Raw genomic sequence first — 22,280 nt, 5'->3', positions numbered from 1 at the left:
TTACTAGAACATCTTCTCAGTGCTTTATTACTAGATCAGAAATCCCAGGAGAAATTGGTTCTGCAGTGTTCTGTATTTTATGTAGAACCTGAAACAGCATGTGTGAAAATTGCCTCCATTTCCTTTGACTTCAGTGTTTTAGAAAAGCTGTTTCTATTTGCAGTGTGTTTGATTCTTGTTTTTAATTCTCCCTTTGTAATTCCTGCAGGCTGCATGCAGGATGGAACAGTGCTGGGAGATGTGCAACTTCCTCCTTGGGCAGATGGGGACCCCCATAAATTCATTCTCCTGCACAGACAGGTCAGTGAATATCAAGATTTGTGACAAAATGCTGAAGGGGGTCCCACTGAAAATGAAACTCTGAAGGCCAGAGTGACAAACCAAAATGTTAGATCCAAATGCATCCTGCTTTTGCAGAGTTCATGCTGGGTTCTGAACTTTGCATGTCTCCTTGTCTGCCTAATGATTCACCCTGAATCAAGGCAAACCAGGTGAGGCTGGTATCTAAGCCTATGGCATGGACCTATCTCAGCCTGTAAGTGTATGTGAACATAACATAAGGCATGCACATGGCATTTATATGCATATAGTTCCATGTTGTTGCTAACCAGCTGTGTGTTTATTTAAACTATCTACCTCCACCTCTGAGTCGTGCCAGGACTACAATTATTTTTTTTTTATTGGGGCGGGGGGGGGGGAAGGGGGGGAGGGCGGGGAACCTAATGTGATTTCCTGACTTTAATGAAGTCAGCCTAGGCAATTTGAAAGCAAATAGCTTTAATGTCCTGAGACTTATTGCAATTAGTGCTATCTTGTTAATAGTTAGAAAGTCTTCTGTATGATGTCACCTGCTACGTAGTAATGAGTGCAAGGACAATTCTGTATGTAGGTTATTGCATTGAACACAGACTTTGCTGCTGAATATCTTGGTGCAGGTCTCTCTTTTTGTTAGAGCTAAAAAGGGAATGGGCTGTACTATAGTCCCCCTGCATTATCTCTTCAGATTTCCTCTGGCAAAAGGAGTCAATCTGTATTTGTGAGTGGATGCAGATTGTTGCTGTATACAAGAAGCATGATTATTATATGTGTTAGCATTGGTGGGACTAAACAAATAGCCCATGATTTTCAAGGCATTGCATCATCCTGATTTGTCATGTGTACTTTCAGTTTCTGCCTCAGTGGGTTCTTCTCACATCTCCTATGCTATGCAGGCCTTGCCCTTGGTGGTTCAGCTTTCGCTTTCTATAATCTCTTTGTAAGTGATTGCATCCAAACCTGTGGCTACAACCATCTTCTCTATTTTGATATCTCCAAATAAGCTTCTCCTCAGTTGACCTCTCCAAATGCTGGTTCCTAAATCCTGTCTCTGACCTCCTTACTGACTGCCTTAACTTTTTGTTCCTGTTTTGAACAAAACCAGAGTCATACTCTTACTTCATAAATATTCTTTTCTCCACTATTCCCTTAACTGTTGACAGCAACGACCATGCTTCCATTAAGTTACCATTACTTTCATGTCCCTTGCTTTGCATTTCTGTGCTGCATTCAGAGTCCATACTTTTTATGATTGTCCATACTACCAAATCATTTCCATGCTTTTCTTGGGCGTTCTCTTGAATCTTCATCTCATTCTTTCTGATGTACTGATACCTTGTTTCAAGTCAGTACAGAGACAACAGGAAGGGGACCATCTTCATTGTCTGGCATTACGTACAAATCTCCTTCCTCATGCTCTTATACTTTGAATTTCTGTATGGCTCCACTCCTCATACCTAAGGTGTCTCTCCTTTCCCTCTTGAGACCCTACACATCTATTTGATTTATTTGTTCTGGCCTCTTCTTTTATCTCCTTCTCCCTGCAGGCACCTGGGTGCTGTCAGTAATCTAGCCTTAGTCCCATGTTTGGCAATGCCATTTTTATCTGTGTTTAAAAAAAAATCCTTTATAAGCTGGTCTATGGGCTGTGAATCCATTCTGAAGAAAATGTTCTTCTATTAAATCAGTTTTAAGAGAACAGGATCCTGGTAGTGTGCATCATCTGTATATCTTGCAAAGAATTAATTGTTGTTAAAACATTATATTCCAAAGACAAGCCGATGCTTTGTATCACCTGCATCCCATGCTGTCTCTGTAGGCTCCTGATGCTTCAAATACTTTGGCTTGTGAATAACTCTGAGAGTGAGCTTATTCAACTCTGGATTCATTCACACGTGCTCAGGTTACTCCTGTGAGTGAACATGGATATGACCCGAGCCTGTGCTTGACTACTTTTTTGTGCAGTAGTCCTGCCTTTGTTTCTTTTTTAGGACTGTTGAGCATATAGTGAGATATTTCATTTTTTGGTTTAATTGATTAAGAGGCTCCCTGCAGTCTCTATTGTGACCTGAACATTTCACTTTAAATCTGTGTCAGAACAATAATGCTAAAAAAATACTTAGAAGAAGTTAAATTTCTATCTTGCTACTTTACCTATTTTGAAATGGTTAACTTTTGTATACACTTATTGAAAACGTTGGTTTCAATCATTTTATTATTATCACTATTATTAGCAGGTCACAAGTGTCTCCGTGCCTAGTAGCTTGACTCAGTGGTGTGCTGACACACAGTTTAGTAACCTAAGCCAGTACATTGAATTTACAGCATATTCAGTAACCAATCAGTCCCTTTACAGAAGCTACATATTAATCTTCTTGTTCTTTGTTTTACTTTGTATTTCTGTAGCAGTTACATGTGTAGCTCAGATCACAGCCCAGTATTACTGGGCTGACAAGCACACAGTGAGTAGACCTGTCTGGGAAAAAAAAGTACGGAAGAGTTTTTCACCAGAAAACTGGCCAGGTTGAATTGGGAGTGTGTCAGTAGTAACAAGAAAATGTGTCAATACACCATTTCAACTTTTTGTCTTTGTTATCAAAACGTTTCAAAATGGTCTTTTCATTGCAATGTTTATATTAGATTACAGGCTGAACTGAAAATATTTTATGGTGTAGCTGTTATAACTAATATTGTATGGTAAATAGCTTCATTATTAGTAAAATACAAGGATGTGATTTTTCCGAATTTAGAATTGGGTGGGAAGGATTTTAATACATGAGAAAATTGAGAGTTGGGCTTTTTGTTCCAATTTGGAAAGAAAACACTATTCAGTGTCTGAATTTCCCCCAAAATCTGACTTCCATTTTTCAATCAGACTCTGTCCCATGCCTGTTTGCAACCTATTAGCTTGAGGCTATAAGGAAAGAATGTTTTTGCCAAAGAACTGAGATGCAGAGACTAAGAGCCGCGTTCGGACTGCTTAAGCTCCTATACATACACAATAACAGGTATTACTGAGTCAGGCATCTCTGAAGGTGCCTAGAGAGTGGTTTAGAGGCTCAGAGCTCTAGTCACACTGAAAGGTAGTGGAAGGGAAGAGAGACCTGAGTTTTTATCAGTGCCTGTAACCACATGGTGATACATCTCCTACGAGGAAGGAGATCCGTGTGTAAGTAAGTGTTGTGTGCACTGCAGGCTTTCTGCCAAAGTACAGTCCTTGCTAAACTGAAGAGCTGAGCCTAGGGAGTGCCCAATCCCTCCCCTTGCAGGGAAGCAACTCAGCGCTACCCACCGCAAATAGGTTTTGGCCACTGAGGTGAAACACACGACAATTCCCTGGTGTTCCCCAGTGACTCCAATGAAGGCATGTAGGTTTTGGGATGCTCTGGCTCCTTTCTCTGCTCTGTCTTGTGCTCAGTCTGTGACCTTCCAAGGTGCTTGGTTTCTGTTCTCCAGTTTCCCAAACACGGGAAAGACAACACTGTCCTTCCTTAACAGAGGTGCTGCAAACAGAAATCTATGGATGCCTGAAAGCTGCTGCAATTTTACACTGATGTTTTTTAAAAGAAAAACATGTAGGAAGAAATGCTGTCCTTTATATTGTGGCTTGATTGGAGTGTAATGTACTGACCTGTGCTCCTTACTGCTTGTGAATGGTGGGCACTCCAAAGGCACTTAGATACAATGAGGAGCATCTGCTTTCACCTTGTACTTTGGAGTAAGGGTGCAGTTTGGAAATGAATCTATCAATCATCCCTGCATAGCATCATTTTCCTCTTATTGTAGAGTGATCTCAGATTGTGTGAATTAGATTTGTTTTGAATGAAACGAAACCAAAAGCTGCACTCCAGTTGTGCACTCCAGCTGCTGGTGACATTCAGCCTGTGGGAGCAGACTAGATCTAGTTTAAAGTAAAGCCCCCACAGTGCGCATAATGTGGATACTGGGCCCTCTCTACCATCTGTTCTGTTCTACAGATCTGCTTCCACTGAGCTGCACTATTTGATAACATTGGCACAACTGATAAAGCCACACAACTTTTACAAATTAATCCAAATCTCAAATAGGAGCAGTTTAGCAAATGAAAGATCACGTTTATAAACTCGTGTTCTTAATGATTTGTGAGACCTCATCAGACCTCACGTGCAGTCAGTCCGATGTTCTCTCTCCAACCATAGCTAGTATGAGATGTTACAGAGGAGGGTGCAAGAAATCTTGCTGTGGAAAGTAAGTTGATTAGCCTGCTTGGGAAAGTTCATCTGACCCTGAGGTGAAGAGTTAGAGATCTTGAATTCTGAAACATGACGGTTTCTGTCTCCTCTGAAATCATCCACGAGACTGAATGTACTTGTTACTGGTATCATGGTCATTTTTAGGAGGCTTCACAGTGAATTTGGTGCATTAAACAGATCCAGGTCAACACTGTTCTGAGGTTTGGCTATTGTTTTAAAGAATATGAGAGCAAAGAATTGTTCTTGACATAAAACTGTGAGTAGCTCCCTGTTTCATGTTTAATAAGTTGGGAATCTAGTCTACTAAAGAAATGTATTATTTGCTTCCTCCTGAGACTGCAAGTTCTCCCTCCCTGGCTCGGCTTGTCATAGTGCTCAGTGAAATACTGAGAGGCTGCACAGTTGCAGCTCTGTTGGTTGCTTTGTTTTGCTCTGGCAGTGATGCCAGGCAAAATTTGCAGTTTGTAATTCATGGACTAACTGCTTTTATTAATGAGGATGAGTTCTGAGTCTGTTCGTAAGTGTTTTCCTGTTGTTTGCAGGGGACAGATTGTATGCTGTGCTTGTTCTCTGAGCTGCCCTGTGATCGTTATAGCTGTGGGCAGGGTCATTTAAACCAGCTGCACTGGGCTAACTGTCTGCTCTGTGAAATGAGCCATTGTTCAGGATCCCATTAGCTTGTTTATTTCTGCTGTGCTTTGGGTGGGATGGTCTGCTTGGGAGACCTTTAACTGAGCATCAGGGAGCATTGCACAGTCAAATGATTTGGAGATAGGAAAGTATTTTTAATAATGCTTAACACTGCTGATTGAATCATTGGGCAAGGCTGTTTTGGGAATGCACAAAACTTTGGTTAGGCAGGTGATGGCAGGGGCAGTAGCATTTAGTGAAGCCTCATGGGTAAGGCTGGCCAACCTGGAGGTGGACAAAGGTTCAACTCAAACTTGTGTCCACAGCTTATGAATTTGCTGTCTGGGTCTTCCAAGCACAAGTTTTCCGCTATGATACACTGAGCTTTCTAGGGAGCCCACACTGGGGTGGATGTATTGCCTTGTAGCATCTCTCCCAGTCTTCTCCAGTAGTAATTGTTTCTTCTGGTTCCATTAATCCACACACCTGTCACTATGGGTGACAAACCTAATCAAAGTTAACCATTTCTTACTTTAGGGAAAAGAGTTCAGACCCCGAGTTTTGCCAGGATGAGGAAATCTGGTGCTGCGACTCTCTCTGCTTAAGCCCTGTGAGGGTAGCAAAATGTTTCTTTATCAATCAAACCCAAACAGTCTTGAAGCTTATGTTATACAGCTGCCCTGCTGCACCCCAAATCTGCTATTCCAAACCCTCTTCCCTGTCTTGGCTTGCAGCACCCCTTGCCATTTCAGTACAAACTCTACATTCTCTTTGCCGGTTCATGGCATGCAGCCTCTGCTGCTGTATCCTTCAGACCCAACTTAAAGCCCCTCTGCTAATCATCTCCCTTTCCAATCTATATTTATATGTATCTTCTCAAATAAATTCTCGGCTACTCAGTGTAATTCATAACTAAGGCATATTTCTACAAATAGGCTAGTACCTTAATTCACCTGTGGTTTATCTATAGAGCAGAGTGGTGATACCAAATGCTAACAAACGTTTTGCTCATTTAGACCATCTTGTGTCAGTAATGGTATTGGTGAAGACATAATAGCGCAGGCTTTAATGTATGCCGGAAGCTGGCGGATGTGCCAAGATCTGTGGAGTGCTTGCACTTTGCTTAGTGGAATCTGCCTGTGTTGTCTCTGAGGATATTGCTCCTGGTGTCTGCTAAGTCAAGCATGCTGCACTCTGTCCTTCCTTTTCCTGTGGGGAGCCACCCTCCATCTCTTTGGTCGCATTTTGTGAGGATGTGCTGAGAATGATGGTACTGGAGGAACTGAAAGTGTGAAGATTCACTTGCAGAGAATTTAAGTCTCCAGCAGGAATTGGAAAGTGGTAACGCATTTGTAATGGATATACTCTGGTGAATTAATTAATTTTCTTTTGGTGTCAGGCACTGGAAAGTGACTATGTCAGTGCACACCTCCATCGCTGGATAGATCTGATTTTTGGCCACAAGCAACATGGCCCAGCTGCAGTGGAGGCAGTTAACACCTATCACCCTTACTTCTATGGAGACAAGATGGACCTCAACAACATTAAAGATCCTCTGATTAAGAGCACCATCCTGGGTTTTATCAGCAACTTCGGACAGATACCAAAGCAGGTACCACTTTATCCTGAGAGTAGAGAGCATAATTTATTTTGATCATGTAGTATTTCTACTGAAAAGCGAGAACAGAAACTTAAATCAGAGACATTTTCTGATTTAAATCTGCTGAAAGATGGGCTATAGACTTCTCCATATTGTGTACTACATCAGTATGCACCCACATACATGTGTGTGATTCCACTTTCTAATCATTCTGTTCCTGTTTTATGCCATACAGGCTGTGGCATCAAATCTGAGTTCTGCTCCTTCAGTACAGTCACATGAGTAACCACTAGTCTGGGAATGGATACCATCAAATAAAAGCAGCTCAAAGTCTCCCCTATACTTTTCTCTCTTCTCCTGAATCTCTGGGATTAGCTTCCTGTCTCTGTGAGGAAGGGATGTAGTCTGGTGAAAATGTAATAAGGGTAAGATTTTATTTTAATGAAAAGGTTCATGTATGATAGTCCTGGAGTCTATGATTAAGGATTTAAACAGATATCTCTCCTGCATGATCTGGCAAATTGAGATTCGTTTTTTGACGCTATTCCTTTGTTCTAGCTCTTCACGAAACCACATCCATCCAGGAATGCCCAAGGGAAAAGTTCACCAGGAAGAGAGACTGTGCTGTCCCTTCACTCAAGTGGAATTCTTCCTCCTTTTATGAGCAGCCTGCAAAATCTGAAGCTCTCACCAGTTACAATAAAAGGTGCTGCAGGGGCTGTGCTCCATTTTCTGAGCTAATAAGTGCAGAATTCTTGGATGGGATGAATGTGGGTTTTCAAGGGCACAAAAATAGTCACACAGCCTTGTATGAATCAGTACAATCAAGATCCCTTTTGCCAATTGTTTGTATATGTGTGTATTGTGAGTGGGCATTGAAAACACTCAGATACTCAGGAGAAATCTTGAAACTTCCGATGCAGAGTTCAGAACAGATTTTTTTTGTAAGACACCTAAATCTTCTCTCTCTTCTACATTCTGAATATGTTAAATTGAAACATAAAGCTCACTGTTTTCCATTCTCATTCTCTCTTTTTATATTCAACAGCAAAGTAAATACTGTCTGTCTTTCTCCACTTCTCAATCTTCAAATCTTTTCTTTTTCTTCATCTTTTTCTTAGTCTGTTACTTTTTTTAGCATGAAGAAGACTGGAAGATTTCAGCATGTCTACTTTTTCATCCCATGGTGGTGTTCTTTACATCACAGTTCTTCGTGGGGACAGTGCGCTCCCATAGCTGTACTACAGAGACTGTTGGTCATATGCCCAGCATCCTCTGTAGTGCATGGCATAAGGCAGTCTGCCAATGAAAAGGAGCTTAATGATACTGCTGCTAAACCCCCTCCTTTGGACCACGTCACTTCCTCTGCATGGATATACGTGGTCCATTGGAGAGGAGTGTTTCCACTATTCTGTCTGGAATCTCAGTTGTAGAGTGGAATTCTGTTTGTGGGCTGGGCCACAGCACTGAGCCCAGTTGCGGGACTTGCCAGCCTCACCACACAAGCTGTGCAAGGAGGAAAGTTAACATAAGTGTCTAAAAACAACAGAATTAAATATGTTCTCTATCTTGTCAGACTATCCCAAGGGAGCTATTGGGCACATTGTTCATACTGAGAAAGGCATTCTGGCTGTTGAAAAAAATAAAGTTTTGATTCCTCCTCTTTGGAGCAAAACCTTCTGCTGGGGATTTGAGGACTTCACCTGCTGCTTTGGCAACTATGGGTCTGAGAAGGTAAATAAGAAAAAGTGTAAGCATTCCAGAAGTGAATTATATGTGTGGTCTTTGGCTGGTTTGGGCATCCATTTCAGAGGTTGTCGGGGAGCTGATTTCAGAGGATGCTGTACAGGACTTTCTCATAGTCAAGCTTCTTGAGGAATCTCAAGTTGGATATCCCAATGAGTCCAAGTCATTCTACACTGCTGAAAAATGTGGCATTTCCCCTCTAAATTATCTCAAGTTTTCCTTCCAGTGGCTGTGTTTTACATCAAAATGAAGGAGAAACCCCATTTCATAGGTTGTAAGGACAATACAAGGTCTCCTGGCCACTGATTAGAAATTTCATTGTGCAGAACTTTCTGCTGGAATTAAGATAGGACCATCTGTCAATTCCCCTCTGGCTCCCAAGCTTAGCCCAGTGCATTCATTCAAAATAATAATGTCTTCTATTCTAGAAAGTTAATACTCTTCTTTGCTGTTAAAAATCAACGGTCTATGTCATCACACTGCTTGTTGGGGCACTTGACGGATCCAGTTTCTTCCTCTACCACAAATAGACTGATTTTTTGATATTTTTGGGGCAATGTTATGACATGCAAAGGCATCTGAGTTAGCTTGGGTACCAGAATAGCAGAATACATCATTTAGCAAGATACTGACTTGGGTATTTGTGCAAGACACATCATTATGTTTTTACGGATACATCCACAGTCAATGGAAGTGAAAAAGCCATGAGATGTATTTTACTTTCTGCTCCCTGTATAAAATTTTTGAGAGTTTTCTCCATTGATTTCAATTAGAATGTGAGCAGGAGGATGTTTGTGCTATAATCGTAGCGATGTGTAATAGACCTGACCTTGGTTTAGGCTGGTTTGGGTGCTGCTAACAGAGCCGCTGGCACAGAAGGGAGTATAGTGCTTTGGCTTTTGGCTTTTCAATCCAAGTAAGAGGAAGGTTGCAGAGCCTGGCACTAACTCTGTTAGCAGTGGCTGCCACAGCCTGAGCTTTCTTTTTAATCTACATTGAACGTTTGCATTCTGTCACTATATGGTGGCAGAATGAGTTTGCCTGAAGTTATGCAGGAAGTCTGTGGCACAAGAAGGATTGGGACTCAGGTCTCTGAAGACACAAGACACTGACCTTTGTCCAGCCTTCCTGTTTGGCCCAGGAGGATGGCACAGCTGCATGCAGCCACAGCCAGTGCATGCACATATTAGGTAGCTGTGCTGTGACCATAGAGACTGGTTAAGATGAGCTTTTCTTTCCTGGATTTGAGGAAATGGAGGCTCAGTTCTGAAAATTGAATCTGCCATTTGGTATTAATAAATGCATGGTATCGCCAGATGAGCATTTGACTTAAAATTGCTTTCTTGTACAGAACACGACTACATTTGAGTGCATGGCAGACTGGGGAAAGTGCCTTTGCGCTGTGTGTCCTTCAGCAACTACCATAATCACATCTGGAACAAGCTCGGTTGTGTGTGTCTGGGAACTTTCCTTGGTCAAGGACAAAGTGAAATGTCTAAACTTGAGACAGGTCAGTACTGTGGCCCTTTTGTTATAGAAACTTAATGAAAACCAAAAATTAGTTTTTCTTTCAAATGACTGGCAGAGGAAACACCTTTGGGTGAATCAAGAAGGCAGGAAAAAAACCAATAATCAGTAGTATCATGTGACAGCCTGTTATCAGGTCAGGAGCTGATAATGTGCCTTATACCCACAGTTTATAATTATAAACTCTGCTTGGTTTTTGGTTTTTGTTTGTTTGTTTGTTTTTCCCCCTTTGCTAGTATTTCCAAAGTTTATCACAATCAAAGAAACAGGGAAGATAAGGCATATGCTCTCCTCACTTGAAGTGCAGCCAACCCTTGGATTATTTTCAAAAACCAGTATCACCTGGAGATGCTTATGGTTCTTTTTGGGCTGCTACAGCAATGGACAGGATCTCCAAAACACCCTGCGAACTTAGCTGATGGAGATGAAGGCTCAGCTAGGCAAAGTTCTTGATTCTTTTCTCTCTACCTGAATTCAGAACATAAAAGGTTTATCTGTCACTCCATGAGGTAGGGATGCATCCAGTAAGAATGACATAGTTTGTGTCCTCATTGTCCCAGGTCCTTTAGTGGTTGTTGATTTGGAGCTTATCTATAGTCATCAAACAGCTGTGTAAATGCTATTTCTTTTACAAAAGTGAATTCTCATGCAAGATTTGTGTGGTTCAGCTACAGTGAGTTCTCAGCTTTACAAATAAAGCTAGAGTACACCTCTATCATATCTGAAAGGCAGCATGGGACCCTTTTTCCCTAAGAAATCAAGAGACAGAAAATGCTCTGCTACTTTTAGGCAAACTAATAAAGGGTTCGCTGCTCAGCAAGGTCTTTGGGTGTTAGAAGCTGCTTCTGTTCATTTGCTCTGGATGGATATTCAGACGGTATTTCAGTGCTTTCCATAACCTGAGCCAAAACAGATTCTATTTGTCATTAAAAGATGTGAAAACTTCAATGTCTGTTGGGATGCCAGAGAAGTATTTAGATCTTCATTTATCTGAAATTCTTGTGTGTTGAAATTAGGGAGGAAACTGTATTTAGAGCAGTGTCTCTTCTGAGGTTTATGATGTTTCCTGCTTGAGAAGAAGCCAGAAATATGAGACAAGATCTTCAATGATGACGTTTTAATCCAGCTGGTTATTATTCCAAACCAGGACATGGACATCGAAATGGAAGAAATAGCAATAGAGAAAAGCATAAGCAGTAATCTTCATCAACATCAAAATGATACCAGTTAGGGGGTCAGTCTGAGTTTCAGGCAACCGTTTGAAGAGGCTTTTATCTCCAATATAATGCCTTTCTCTTTAACAATCTAAAAACAGCTTTGCTGATGTGTTTCACTGTGATTAATCTAGTACTACCCAAAGTCCACAAAGTGGCATGAGATCATGCAATGACAAATTCTGTATTTTTTTCCTTCTCTTTGCTAGCAGAGGCTTTTTTTTTAATGACTGTCTGGCATAGATGTAAATTTGAACTATGGTTCTAAATGTCTTCCAGTGAATTACTTGCTGCTTTCATGTAATTCACTGCTTCATGGTGGCTGCTTTTTCTGCTGAACAAAAAAATTGTATCCTCTTTCCTGAGAGAGTGAGCTTTGCTTAAGTAAAGCTGATGTGCTATAAAGTGGATGCTATTCACTTACCAGCTGTCTCATGGGACTGACACATTCTGGTTTGGAATGTAGTAAAGTACAGAAACTATATTTCAGCAGAAAAAGTCACTTTTCCCTCTCTAGCAGGGACTGCTTCCACAGTTTTGTGGAACACTAAAGACGGAGCGTAATAGCCTCAGTATTGATCCATGCAATTTACCAGTTTCCTCAGTGTTCATGAGCAGAGTGATCCATGCAATCCAGCCCCCAGAATTTCTGGGCCAAATGAAACACTAGACTGGGAGAAGCATCTGGGCAAGCTGTGCTGTCTGCCACACAGATCTCTCAGGGAGGTGTTAAGTGTAGCTGTGAAGTGTCTGTGTTCATGTCAGCCAGTTAAGTTGGATGGTCAAACTTGGTTTAAGTTTTCATGGACTAAGCATTCCTACAGTGAAACTGGTCTTCTTTTTTGTCTTTTGAATTTGTGAATTTACTCTGGAGATAGGCCTCACAGTTCTTTCTGCAGATATGCTGCAGGACACTTCCCATTGAGGGAAAACCTGTCAATCTTTACAGAGCAATAATGAGAAGATGGTACAGAGCTAAAAGTATGTGACTGTTTTTGCATGAATATGCATTGAGACACTGGTGGATTGAAGCTGAGATTATAACTGGGCTCAGGTCCAGCCCTCTCTTCCACTTTCAGCTTCTATATTAAGCACTTCATTGCCAGGTAGGATCTTGGGTTTAAAAAAAAAGAAAAAAAGGGTTTTATTAAAACTTGTGCAGGAGCTTAGCTTGGCTTGACTTGGCAGTTTGGATGCTGTCATGGTGGGTACGTTTTCTTTCATGCTTTGGAGGAAGGAGAGGAAATTTGGAGCCCTTGAACCTGCCTTGTCCCAGCCCTTTTTGCAGAGGTCTTGTGCAGTTCTCGAGCACAGGCACAGGGTTATGCCCAGTCCTTTTTAAGGAGACTGTTCTACAGCCAGTCCAAAGCTATTGCTGAGCCTCCTTTTCTATGCTTAGTTGAGAGTGTTTTTGACATCTGAAAACCACTGTTGGAGACTCCATTTTGTGCCAGTATTTTTAATTGACAGTTCTTGTGAATGGAATAAATCACAAGCTGAAATTCATCCCTTGCAGTTGCAGGTCACCTTCAGTAGTACATAGCCTGCTGCAGCTTGACTTCTTCATCAGTAGATTAATGTTTGAATATTATTGTCCTAGTAACCTTGGCAAGTGGCAGCACGTTAGCCAGTGAGAGTTCAGTCTCGCAGTCACACTGGAAAAGAGTATGAGATATGTTTGCAAAAATCATCCGGGACATGTGGCTCTCCTGCTCCATGCTGAACTGAGACAGACCCTGAAGATGTGCTAATTATGTCACATAGAGGAAGCCAGCAGGGAATATGCATTTACTGTTAAAACCAAGATTAAAACTGGTGGGTCTGATTTTTCACAGTAAGGCAGCTAAAAAATGAGCCCTGAAAGGCTTTTTAGGAAAGCTGTGAAGGACTTTTTCTCTATTACCCTACAGACTTTACTGTCATTGATGGTTATGCAGCAGAGATGTATATTGCTGTCATTTGAGAATGCTGCATTAAACAATTGTTATCAGTATACTTCTATTCATTATTTCTATCTGTGCGATTTAATTGCCTGAAGTGTAGTCTTTTTTTATGTAACTGTTTAAGGCTAAATTAAACTGGGCACTCCTTACGTCTCTAGAACCTATAAAACAACAACAACAAAAAAAGGATGTTGGATAATAATGAAAGAGAAAGGAATTCATATATGGCTTTATGCAAAAATTATCCCCAAATGCTGTTTTTCTTCTAAAGTAAAACTGGAAAAATATTAGTACTTGTTCAGGAAAACAGAAAGAAAAGACTGAGGAAGGTCACTGAAATACATCCTGATAAGTTCTGTTTCAATTTTTTTTTTTTTTTAAATATTGAGAAATAGTAATTTCCAAGCATAAATCTTACTTAAAACTTCATGGACTGAAGTGAAAAATGATGGTTTGTTGCTAAACACAAAGCACTGTCACAGAGTCTAAAATGTATGCCAAGGGCCCTGAGTTAGTATGCAGCTTGGGGCAAATCATTTAATCTCTTGGAGACTCAACTTTCCTCAACCACAAGTTGAGGACAAGGTTGCTTCCATAGGATCCTTTGGGATTTCCCCCTCATACCTTTTTCAGTTATCCAAAGAATGACTATGTTGCTTGTTCTTACTAAGCAAATGACAGTAGGATTGTGGTTCCCTAGTAAATCAGCCACCCTCTGCTGTGGTTTATTGGTTGCTTTTTCCCCACCAGGCTTTATATGGGCACACTCAGGCAGTGACCTGCCTTGCTGCATCTATGACCTACAGCATCTTCGTGAGTGGATCCGATGACAGAACCTGCATCATTTGGGACCTGAACAAGCTGATGTACATAAACCAGCTTCCTGCCCACGAGGCAAGCCTCTGTTCTGTTGCCATCAACAATTCAACAGTAAGATCTTCATTTATCATCTTTCTTCTGATGTATCCATGAACATTTCATGATAATTTAATGGGTGCTCTTCCCAACATAAAAACATCCTGAGAGTCTGATACATTGATTTTTTTTCTTTCTACAGAGATTGCTAATAGTGTTCTTAATGATGAGAGGCAAGCACTAAAAGCAACATCTTAGACTGAGTAGCTAAGTAGAAGCATCTTTGGGTGGGTAGATAGCAGGATTAAACAAATTCTAGTTTACGGAGGATGAAGTATTACCCTAGTAGCTCCTGGATTTGGCTCACCCACAACCTTATTGCCTCCATTGTTTCCTTAATTTCTCCTGACATTCATGCAGCAAAGCCATGTTAGCTGAGACATGTTAGACCTCAGTCTGCCACCTCAGCTGATAACTTCCTTACATCTTTGTGGTGATAATGTTGGCTTTACTTTCCCTTCTACTATCAGGTGGGGGGCACGGGAGGCTCTTGATAGCAGTGGGTATAAGTCTATGTGCCTGGCCAGAATTGCATGCATGTTGATATTCTGTATTGGATTTTACTGTAAATACTCTGGATAAGATTTTTTTTTTCCAGCCTTCTACCTCCCAAAAATGTTGCTTGCACATTTGTATTTTCTGTCTCTGTTCATATACTGGAGCAGGATTCCAGCTACTCAGACAATTCAAGGTTGGATCCAGTACCAGAGCTTGTACAAAGAGAGGCAAAATTGAGTCCATAGCAGTAAGAAACCAGGCAGACACTCTCTACTTAGTCTGTGCAAAAATAGTCATCTCATATCAGAGCTTTATTAACCATGCAGTCTGATGGTTAGCAATTGAGGGTGGGAATTAAGTAGTCTGTCAGTGCCAGCTCAGCTCCCAGCCCCAGGGATCCTGGTTAGTGTAAAATGGCCAGTGGCTTCAGCAGGCCAGTTCAGAATACCCTGGTGGTTCCCTATGAAATCAGCTGAAGCAGTGCCATGCGTTCAGAAATGAGTGGGTGAGCTGGCACAGACCATGGGCTTGAGACCCCAAGAGGATGGAGTCCTCTTCTTTCTATGTACCAGCCCACCACTGATGGTAGCCTTTTTAGTTGGTAGCTCCTCTTCTGGAGCTATCCAAAACCAAGATGGTCTGTGCTAGGAACAGTCTGGTGATTGATCCAAGAGCAGTTCTCCAACTTTTTGGTGTGCAAATGGTTAAACTGATTGGACAAGAGCCTGCAGAAAGGTTCATTTAAAAGAGGAAAAACCTTAGGAAAGTATGACTGAAACTTCAAGGAAAAAAAGGTGAAGGGGTCCATATGTTGTGGATGAAAAAAATTCTTTTTGACATTAGCAAAACAGGATGTTTAATTCTGAAATGTGTTTTTGTTTAAATTTTCTGTATATATTTATATATTATTACATGAAGATAGAAACAAAATGTTTCCATTGTGCTAAATTAAATATTTTGATTGACACAAAAGTACATGTTTGGTAACAAGGTTTTTTCCTGGAAAATTCAGAACGTTTTGAAGTAAAGTTTTGAAGGAAACAAATTTCTGAACTGCATACTTTTCTGTGAAATAAGAACCCTGTGCAGATCTTTGTTATGTGATTGTTGATTTTTATATTTGCTTGAGGATCTAGAAGCTCCATTTATAGATCCAAACCTCATGGTGTTTGTGTCACGTAGACACAAAATAAAAAGGCTGTCCCAAAAAGTTTATAGGCTAAGGAGGACTGTAAAAGCTTGCTGTAACAAATTATTTCAGTTAGTTTTAAATCCCTGACCTGAAAAACACTGTAGATCATTACCAAATGCCTGGACATGACGTACTCTCATGCAGATAAGGTAGCTGAAATTTAATCTCTTTAATTATTGGCAACTCTGTTTTGAATGCACTATCCTTGTTCTATCTATCTTCAGAATTCTGCCCTGCAGTGTGAAGAGCCCTGGCCCCAGATCAGGCAGGGGTGAAGTACTGTGTTAGTTGATTTAAACCAGGTGCATGCTGCTAATTTAAGGGCACACTGGCCTTTGCCAGAATCAGATGACTTTGCTGATGGTGTTCTATTTAGCTGGTTCTTAGTAGGCAAAGGGTGGAAAGGTCAGGTGGAATTTCAATTAGTAACTTGATCAAAATGCACTTTTGATAAGATAATTTAAAATTGCACCATTGGCACTTGGTTCTGTGTTTCTTGCCCCTAAGGGATTACCTGTGTATCTGCTCCTTACGTGCAGTCTGTGGTAAGACTATGCACCTGCACAGAAGGGAGAGGAGAGATTCAGTTGCAAAGGATGTTCTCTGCATCAGAAGTGCAGCTCACTGAATGCTGAGCTGGTCATTGGTCAAATGCGAAACACAGTCTAAAAATGCGATGACATTAAGCTCCCTGTGAGGGGCAGAGGAGGATTGTGAAATCACCAAAGGCTTTGCAGCTAAGCAGGTGAACACCATGTCCTTGTTTAAGAGAATGCTTATTTGTAAAATTTAAGAGCGCTAGTCCTGGCCCAGAACCTGTGCTAGGCATTGCCTGTGCACAGTGCCTGTCCCTGGCAGTATCCAGGTCAGTCTGTCCGTCTGCTTTTTTACTAAAAGCCTAGATTTTCTGGAAAATAGAAAGGGAACATGTAAAGAAATGTTTTCTTTTACAAAATGCAAAAAACCCTTTGTTTCTGCATTATCTTGCTAAATCTGAGACAGTTGGTTTAGGTTTCTACAATGTAAAAATGTCAGAATTTTTCATGAGAAAAAAATGTCATTTTTTACTCTCTCTGGTTTAAATCATCTGCTCAGAAGCAAAACAAAGGTCAGAATTTAAGTCAGAGCAACTCTAATGTAAAATCAGCACTTAGGAGCTATGAGGAGGATGAGTGTAGGATCTTGAAACATTGCCTATTGCTTTGTTACAGGGTGCTATTATCTCTTGTGCTGGATCTTACCTATATCTGTGGACAGTCAATGGCCAGCTTCTTGCAAGCATTAACACCACCTGCAGACCTGAAAGCCATATTGTTTGCTGCTGCTTTGCTGAAGTGATGGACTGGGACACATGCAGCATCATCATCACAGGAAGCACAGATGGAGTGGTGAGGGTAGGTAGATGGGGGAGAGGAACAGGAATCCTGATTCATTGTAGACTAGAAGCAAAATTTTGCATCCTAAATGGAGTGACAGAGCTACTAAAAGCCCATGCCACTTTCTTTACAGGGCAGCACAGGGCAGAAGCTGAAAATCAGAGTAAAATGTTTGCATCCTATCAACTTTTATCCTCCTGAATGGAGGAGTCTTGGCCATTCAGGAAGAGTTTTGAAAATGTGCTTTTCATTCTGGTGTGATTTTGAAAACAAAAATTATATTGCCCATTGGAAATATGTTTGAGTCTGGTTTCTGAGAGCTGGCTCATAGCTCAGTTTATTAAGCCATATTTTCTAAGGAGCAGGAAGTCACTGCTGATTCTGCCTCCAGTCTGGTGGGAGAGCTTCCTGGGTTACTGGGATCCTCGTTAGTGTGTCAGCCCCACAACCCCACCAGCTCCCTGCATACATTTCTCCAGTGTGACACCCTGCAGCACAGTGGTAGAGGGAGAGACAAGTGTGAAATCCTGTGTTGATGTTAGAAGTCCAATTCCCACCCCTTGCTGGGAAGCAGACAGGCACATCTCTCTCTTGTTGCATTGTTATAATCCATGCTTTTTCCATTTTTACCTTCTTGCTGGCACAGCTGTGGAAGACTGAATACACCAATACCCCAGGCAAAGCTGCTGGACTAAGACCGCAGAGAGGCATGATGGAGGAGCCAGGCAACACAGGTGTGACCACAGTGTGGGCTGTGAATTGCAGCGTGACTGTGTGCTGCAGGCCTTGTTTGGTTGTGAGCAAGAAGAGGGTGTGTGGGCACAGTGGTGTGAAGGGGAGATGGTGCAGGTAACTGGTGCGGTGTTACTGTAACTAGCAGCAGAAGTAGTGGGTAGCCACTGCCCTACCTTAGAGAGAGAGAGGAGCCCTGAGCCACCAGTCTCAAGGGCACATCCTGCCTGGATGAAGCTGAAAGCTTCTTCATGGGCTCTGCCATGGGTTCTGTCAAGCTTGATAGACTACCTTTCTGCATAAACCTGTGAAACTAATGAACTATCCTGGCTCCAGAAAGCCCATTCCTTTGGCACTTCTGCTGATGGCCTGTACTAAAGTATCCTGGCATAATGTCAGAGTGGTCAGTGCCAGATCCTGCCCTGGGATGGAACAGGGAAGTTTGTTGCCTTTGCCACCTTAAATGAGGTCAGAGGCCCTTCAAACTGGTGGGAGGCCAGCAGCAGACCCTAGTGCATGGAGCTGTTTATTCAAGGCTGTGCCAAGCTGAAGCTGATACCTTGGAGTTCTCACAAAGCTGAGGTTAATAAGATGATGGGGCTACAGTGTTGACTGGTATTAAAAACAACTCAAGCTCACTTCTCTGTTCAAACAAATACAGGAGCTGAAACCTGCCAGGGAGCTTTAAAGGCACAGCCTAAATAGCACAGCTTGCTTCTCTTCACAGCACATTTTATAAGAGAAAGGAATTGTGCTGTTAGTATGTATAATTTACACCACTTATTTGCTGTGATCCTCATTACAGACATTCTCTATTACTTCAATTTTAGGCACAAAATTTGCATAAATATAGAGCTATAGATGTAACATCTGCATAAAAAGATATTATACAGTAATTGGGCATTACCACTGAGATCTTCAGAAGTGCTGTTCATGTAACTTAGCATCTACATTACTTAAATTGCTATGTGAAAATATTTATACGTACAGAGGCATACTGGAAATGCCAAACTAGATGCCCGTCTGACCTTTTGTCATGTCTCTGAGAGTAGCTAGAGCCAGATGCTTCTAGGGAAGGTACAAGAACACCAGAGATGCCAGATGTGAAATAGTCTGGCTGTGGTAGCTACATATTTGGTTTCATTGCAGTCTCTAATCAGATTGCTGTAAATCAAAGCAAAAGACTTAACATTCCTTCCAAAATCCTTGTAGTATTATGTAGTCATTTTGCAGATTCTTTTTACATGTACAAAGATCCAATTTGTTTTAAGAATTTCCTAAATTCTTGCCTGTAACTTCCTGTGGCATTTATTTCCATGTCCTTTTTACTCAGGTACAATTGCATAGGAATGTCTTCGAGCAAACTGAGATTTTAGCTATTTTTAAAATTTATGTCTTAAACAGTTCTCCAAACTAGGACTTAAAAGCTGCCCATGGGAGCACAGCAGAATACTCCTGTTTGTGCCTTTTTCAGAGAGGATCATAAAAGACGACAAGCATTGACGAGGCATCTGGTGATGTGTTGACAGACACACCTTTTCACACATGAACATAATGATGCATGTTCTCAGATGCATACAGCAGCAGTGTTCTTTATTAAAGAGTTGAGAGGTATAATCAAAGCAGTGACATGCTCCCTTAAACTATTCAGATGACTTCAGAATTGTTTCAAATGGCCAAATATTCCCATATCTCATTCTACGCATTAAAGAAAATAAAATTAATACAAAACACAGTCATTAAAAAGACCAAAGTAACTATGATTGAGTTATGTTGTTGGGTGTGTGTGTATGTATGTGTGTATATGTGAAATGTGCTCAGCATTTAATTATTGGTTCTGTTATGAGCAGATTTAGATAAGTTGATAATACCAGGGCTTTATGTAATTTCTTTTTACTAGGCAATTATGGGCTGTATTATATCCTGGCAGCAAGGTATTGTGGGGCATCTTATTAAGCATAGAGCCAGTGAAAACTGATGAACAATTTTGCTGAACTAGGCATGCAATTTAGAAAGCAATAATACACAAATCCAATTTAGCACACAATTGATACAGCCGCACGTCAGCACATGTAACTATCATAGCCACAAATTAAATTGGGATGGGCCTATTTTGCAACAGCATAGGCTGAGATTAAATATATTTGTTCTCAACTTAACAACTTGCTGACCATAAATAATAACAATCCCATCCATGCTGCCCCCAGACACTTTCTAAATATTTATTTTTAAACCACGCAACAGGTAACAAGTGTGGAAAACATCTTGTTCTCTGTCGGGAACTGAATCCCAGCCTTGCCTTGACTGGAAAACCAAGCAAGACCAGCCCAGCAGTGACAGCGCTGGCAGTATCCAGGTACTGTCCTTCCCTTTGCATTGCAGCCGGTGTCCGGCAGAGGGCACCGCGCCAGCCTCGGGGTCTCCACCGCTCTGCCCTAAACTGGCAGGTTATGGTATTTTGTTCTGAACTTCGTATTACTGCTGGGTTTTTGTCTTTTGTTTTTTCTTTTTGTTGTTTTTTCTAAAATCGCAGTCGAATCACGCTGTCTTAGCCAAATGCAGTCACTCTGGGAGCTGGCCCGGCTAACTCTTTTAAGTGAATGATGTTGGGATAGACAGATAGGAGACAACCCAGGAGAAACAGCAGCTTTTGGCCAGAATAGTTGTAGAGATCAGTAGCTGCTACACTGCCTCTGCACCACAGAAAAACCACTATCGTAGGAGTTGCTGGAGGTGCTATCTCCTTAAAATGTAAACAGGAAGTTTTTGGCCAAAGGACAACTTTGTTGTTAAACTCAACTTAGTTTGCACAGCCAGCAATACTTTAGTTTACTCAATCCCCCTCCTGCAGTTTCATCTGGCTGTAACATTTGTCATTATCTCCTACCTCAGGATGTTACAATGTACTGTAAAACAGTTGCTGTCTTTCTCTCCAAAAGTGTTGGCATTTTGATAGTTGCTAAAATGATTCCTATATTCTGCATGCTCAGATTTAGAGCACTTTGAGCGTGATGCTCGTATGCATTGAAAGTGGGAAAGTTTGGTGGGGAGGGTTAGTTTCATTAGTGTTGATGGCACTGCATGCGGCAGAGATTTCAGCGGCTGAACCCATGACATTATGTGCTAACAAGTCTGAATTCTGAATCTGGCCAGCAGATTTAATTAATGTTTGTGAATTCTCAGGATCAGTGAAGGGTAAGAGCTCCTGATCTGTCTAGATCATCCACAAGTAACCCATTGAACTCCATAAAAGTTTGGATCTGATTCTAAATTCAGTCTTTGAAGTATGAATCTTTGTTTATATCATTGTTCTTCAAATTTAACATTAAAGACAACCTGCTCCCCTGAATGTTACATCCTCCTAATTGCTAGACATACAGGAGAAAGCCTTGACCCTATCTGCATCTTGTTCTTAAATGTTTTTCTCTTCTTTTTCTTTCTTTCTCAAGAAATTCCTCCAAGCTCCTAGTCGGTGATGACTGGGGAAGAGTCTACTGCTGGTCTGTGGATGGGTAGGAAGAAATAGCCAAGAACTCTTGGTTTTTCAGCCTTTTGGATGGAGAGAAAATCACCCTTCAGAGCATGAAACAGTCAGAGAAACTGGAAGCCTACAGTGCGGGACTGAATCTCAAAGGAGTTGTTGGACTGACCCTGCAGTCAACTCTGATTGAAATTAGAGAATGGACTCCGAAGTTGTAAGAGAGACACTTGCAGACATGCACGTAGGCAATGAGATGTTGCAGTATTTGTCCTGGGAAAACTTTTGTATTTTAAATGTTATTTTAGATACTGAATTTCGCATAATACTTTGTATTTCACAAATAGTAGCTAGCAAATAAAACTGCCTTGATTATGCCAAAGAGCAATGTAGCTTAATAAAATTAGCATATTCTAATTTTAATACCATGAGATCAGAAAATACTGAGGCTTCAAACAGATGTTAAGTGAGTTTGTTGCAGTATCTTTGTTCTTATTAACATATAAGTATGTTAATATCTCCGTTCCTGCTCTTCCTCCTTCCCTGAATCTGCAGGAAAATGTATGCATGCCTTCTGAAAAGCTGTTTTGTTTGCAAAGTGAAGGTAGGAATTCTCAGGTTGACAGCGGTGCCTTTATCCAGCCCCACTGTGAACATGTGTTATGGTGCAATCTTTAGTTTCCTAATCCCTGACTTGCTTTTTTTCATAGTGAGCAAGGCAGGTAAAATGCATGGAATGGGTGAAGATGAAGATCTGACACAGCTGGTCAACATATTCTTCCATTCTCCTCCTCCCGGTGTTCTCTGGAGTATCAGTATATGAGACATACTTCAGGATTTACCTTCATAATCACCCTGCATGGTAGAAGTGGGTATTTGTGG

At 41.2% G+C, this 22,280-nt stretch overlaps 1 protein-coding gene across 1 annotated transcript in view; it reads left to right on the top strand.

Moving 5' to 3' along the window:
- Positions 1-21,747, top strand: part of WDFY4 (WDFY family member 4) — a 146,380-nt gene extending 124,633 nt beyond the window's left edge. The window contains exons 53-62 of the mRNA XM_082310287.1: positions 209-300; positions 6,577-6,789; positions 7,336-7,483; positions 8,354-8,511; positions 9,875-10,033; positions 13,958-14,137; positions 17,024-17,206; positions 17,835-17,922; positions 20,165-20,276; positions 21,370-21,747. Of these exons, the coding sequence (XP_082166413.1) occupies positions 209-300; positions 6,577-6,789; positions 7,336-7,483; positions 8,354-8,511; positions 9,875-10,033; positions 13,958-14,137; positions 17,024-17,206; positions 17,835-17,922; positions 20,165-20,276; positions 21,370-21,436 (1,400 nt within the window). The 3' untranslated portion in view covers positions 21,437-21,747. The remainder of the gene's footprint in view (positions 1-208; positions 301-6,576; positions 6,790-7,335; positions 7,484-8,353; positions 8,512-9,874; positions 10,034-13,957; positions 14,138-17,023; positions 17,207-17,834; positions 17,923-20,164; positions 20,277-21,369) is intronic.
- The last annotated feature ends 533 nt before the right edge of the window (positions 21,748-22,280 follow it).

The sequence above is a fragment of the Platalea leucorodia genome, assembly GCF_965183815.1.
Source record: "Platalea leucorodia genome assembly, chromosome: 4".
Lineage (NCBI taxonomy): Eukaryota > Metazoa > Chordata > Aves > Pelecaniformes > Threskiornithidae > Platalea > Platalea leucorodia.
Note: the sequence above shows the minus strand (reverse complement) of the source record. Positions and strands in the feature narration are given on the sequence as shown.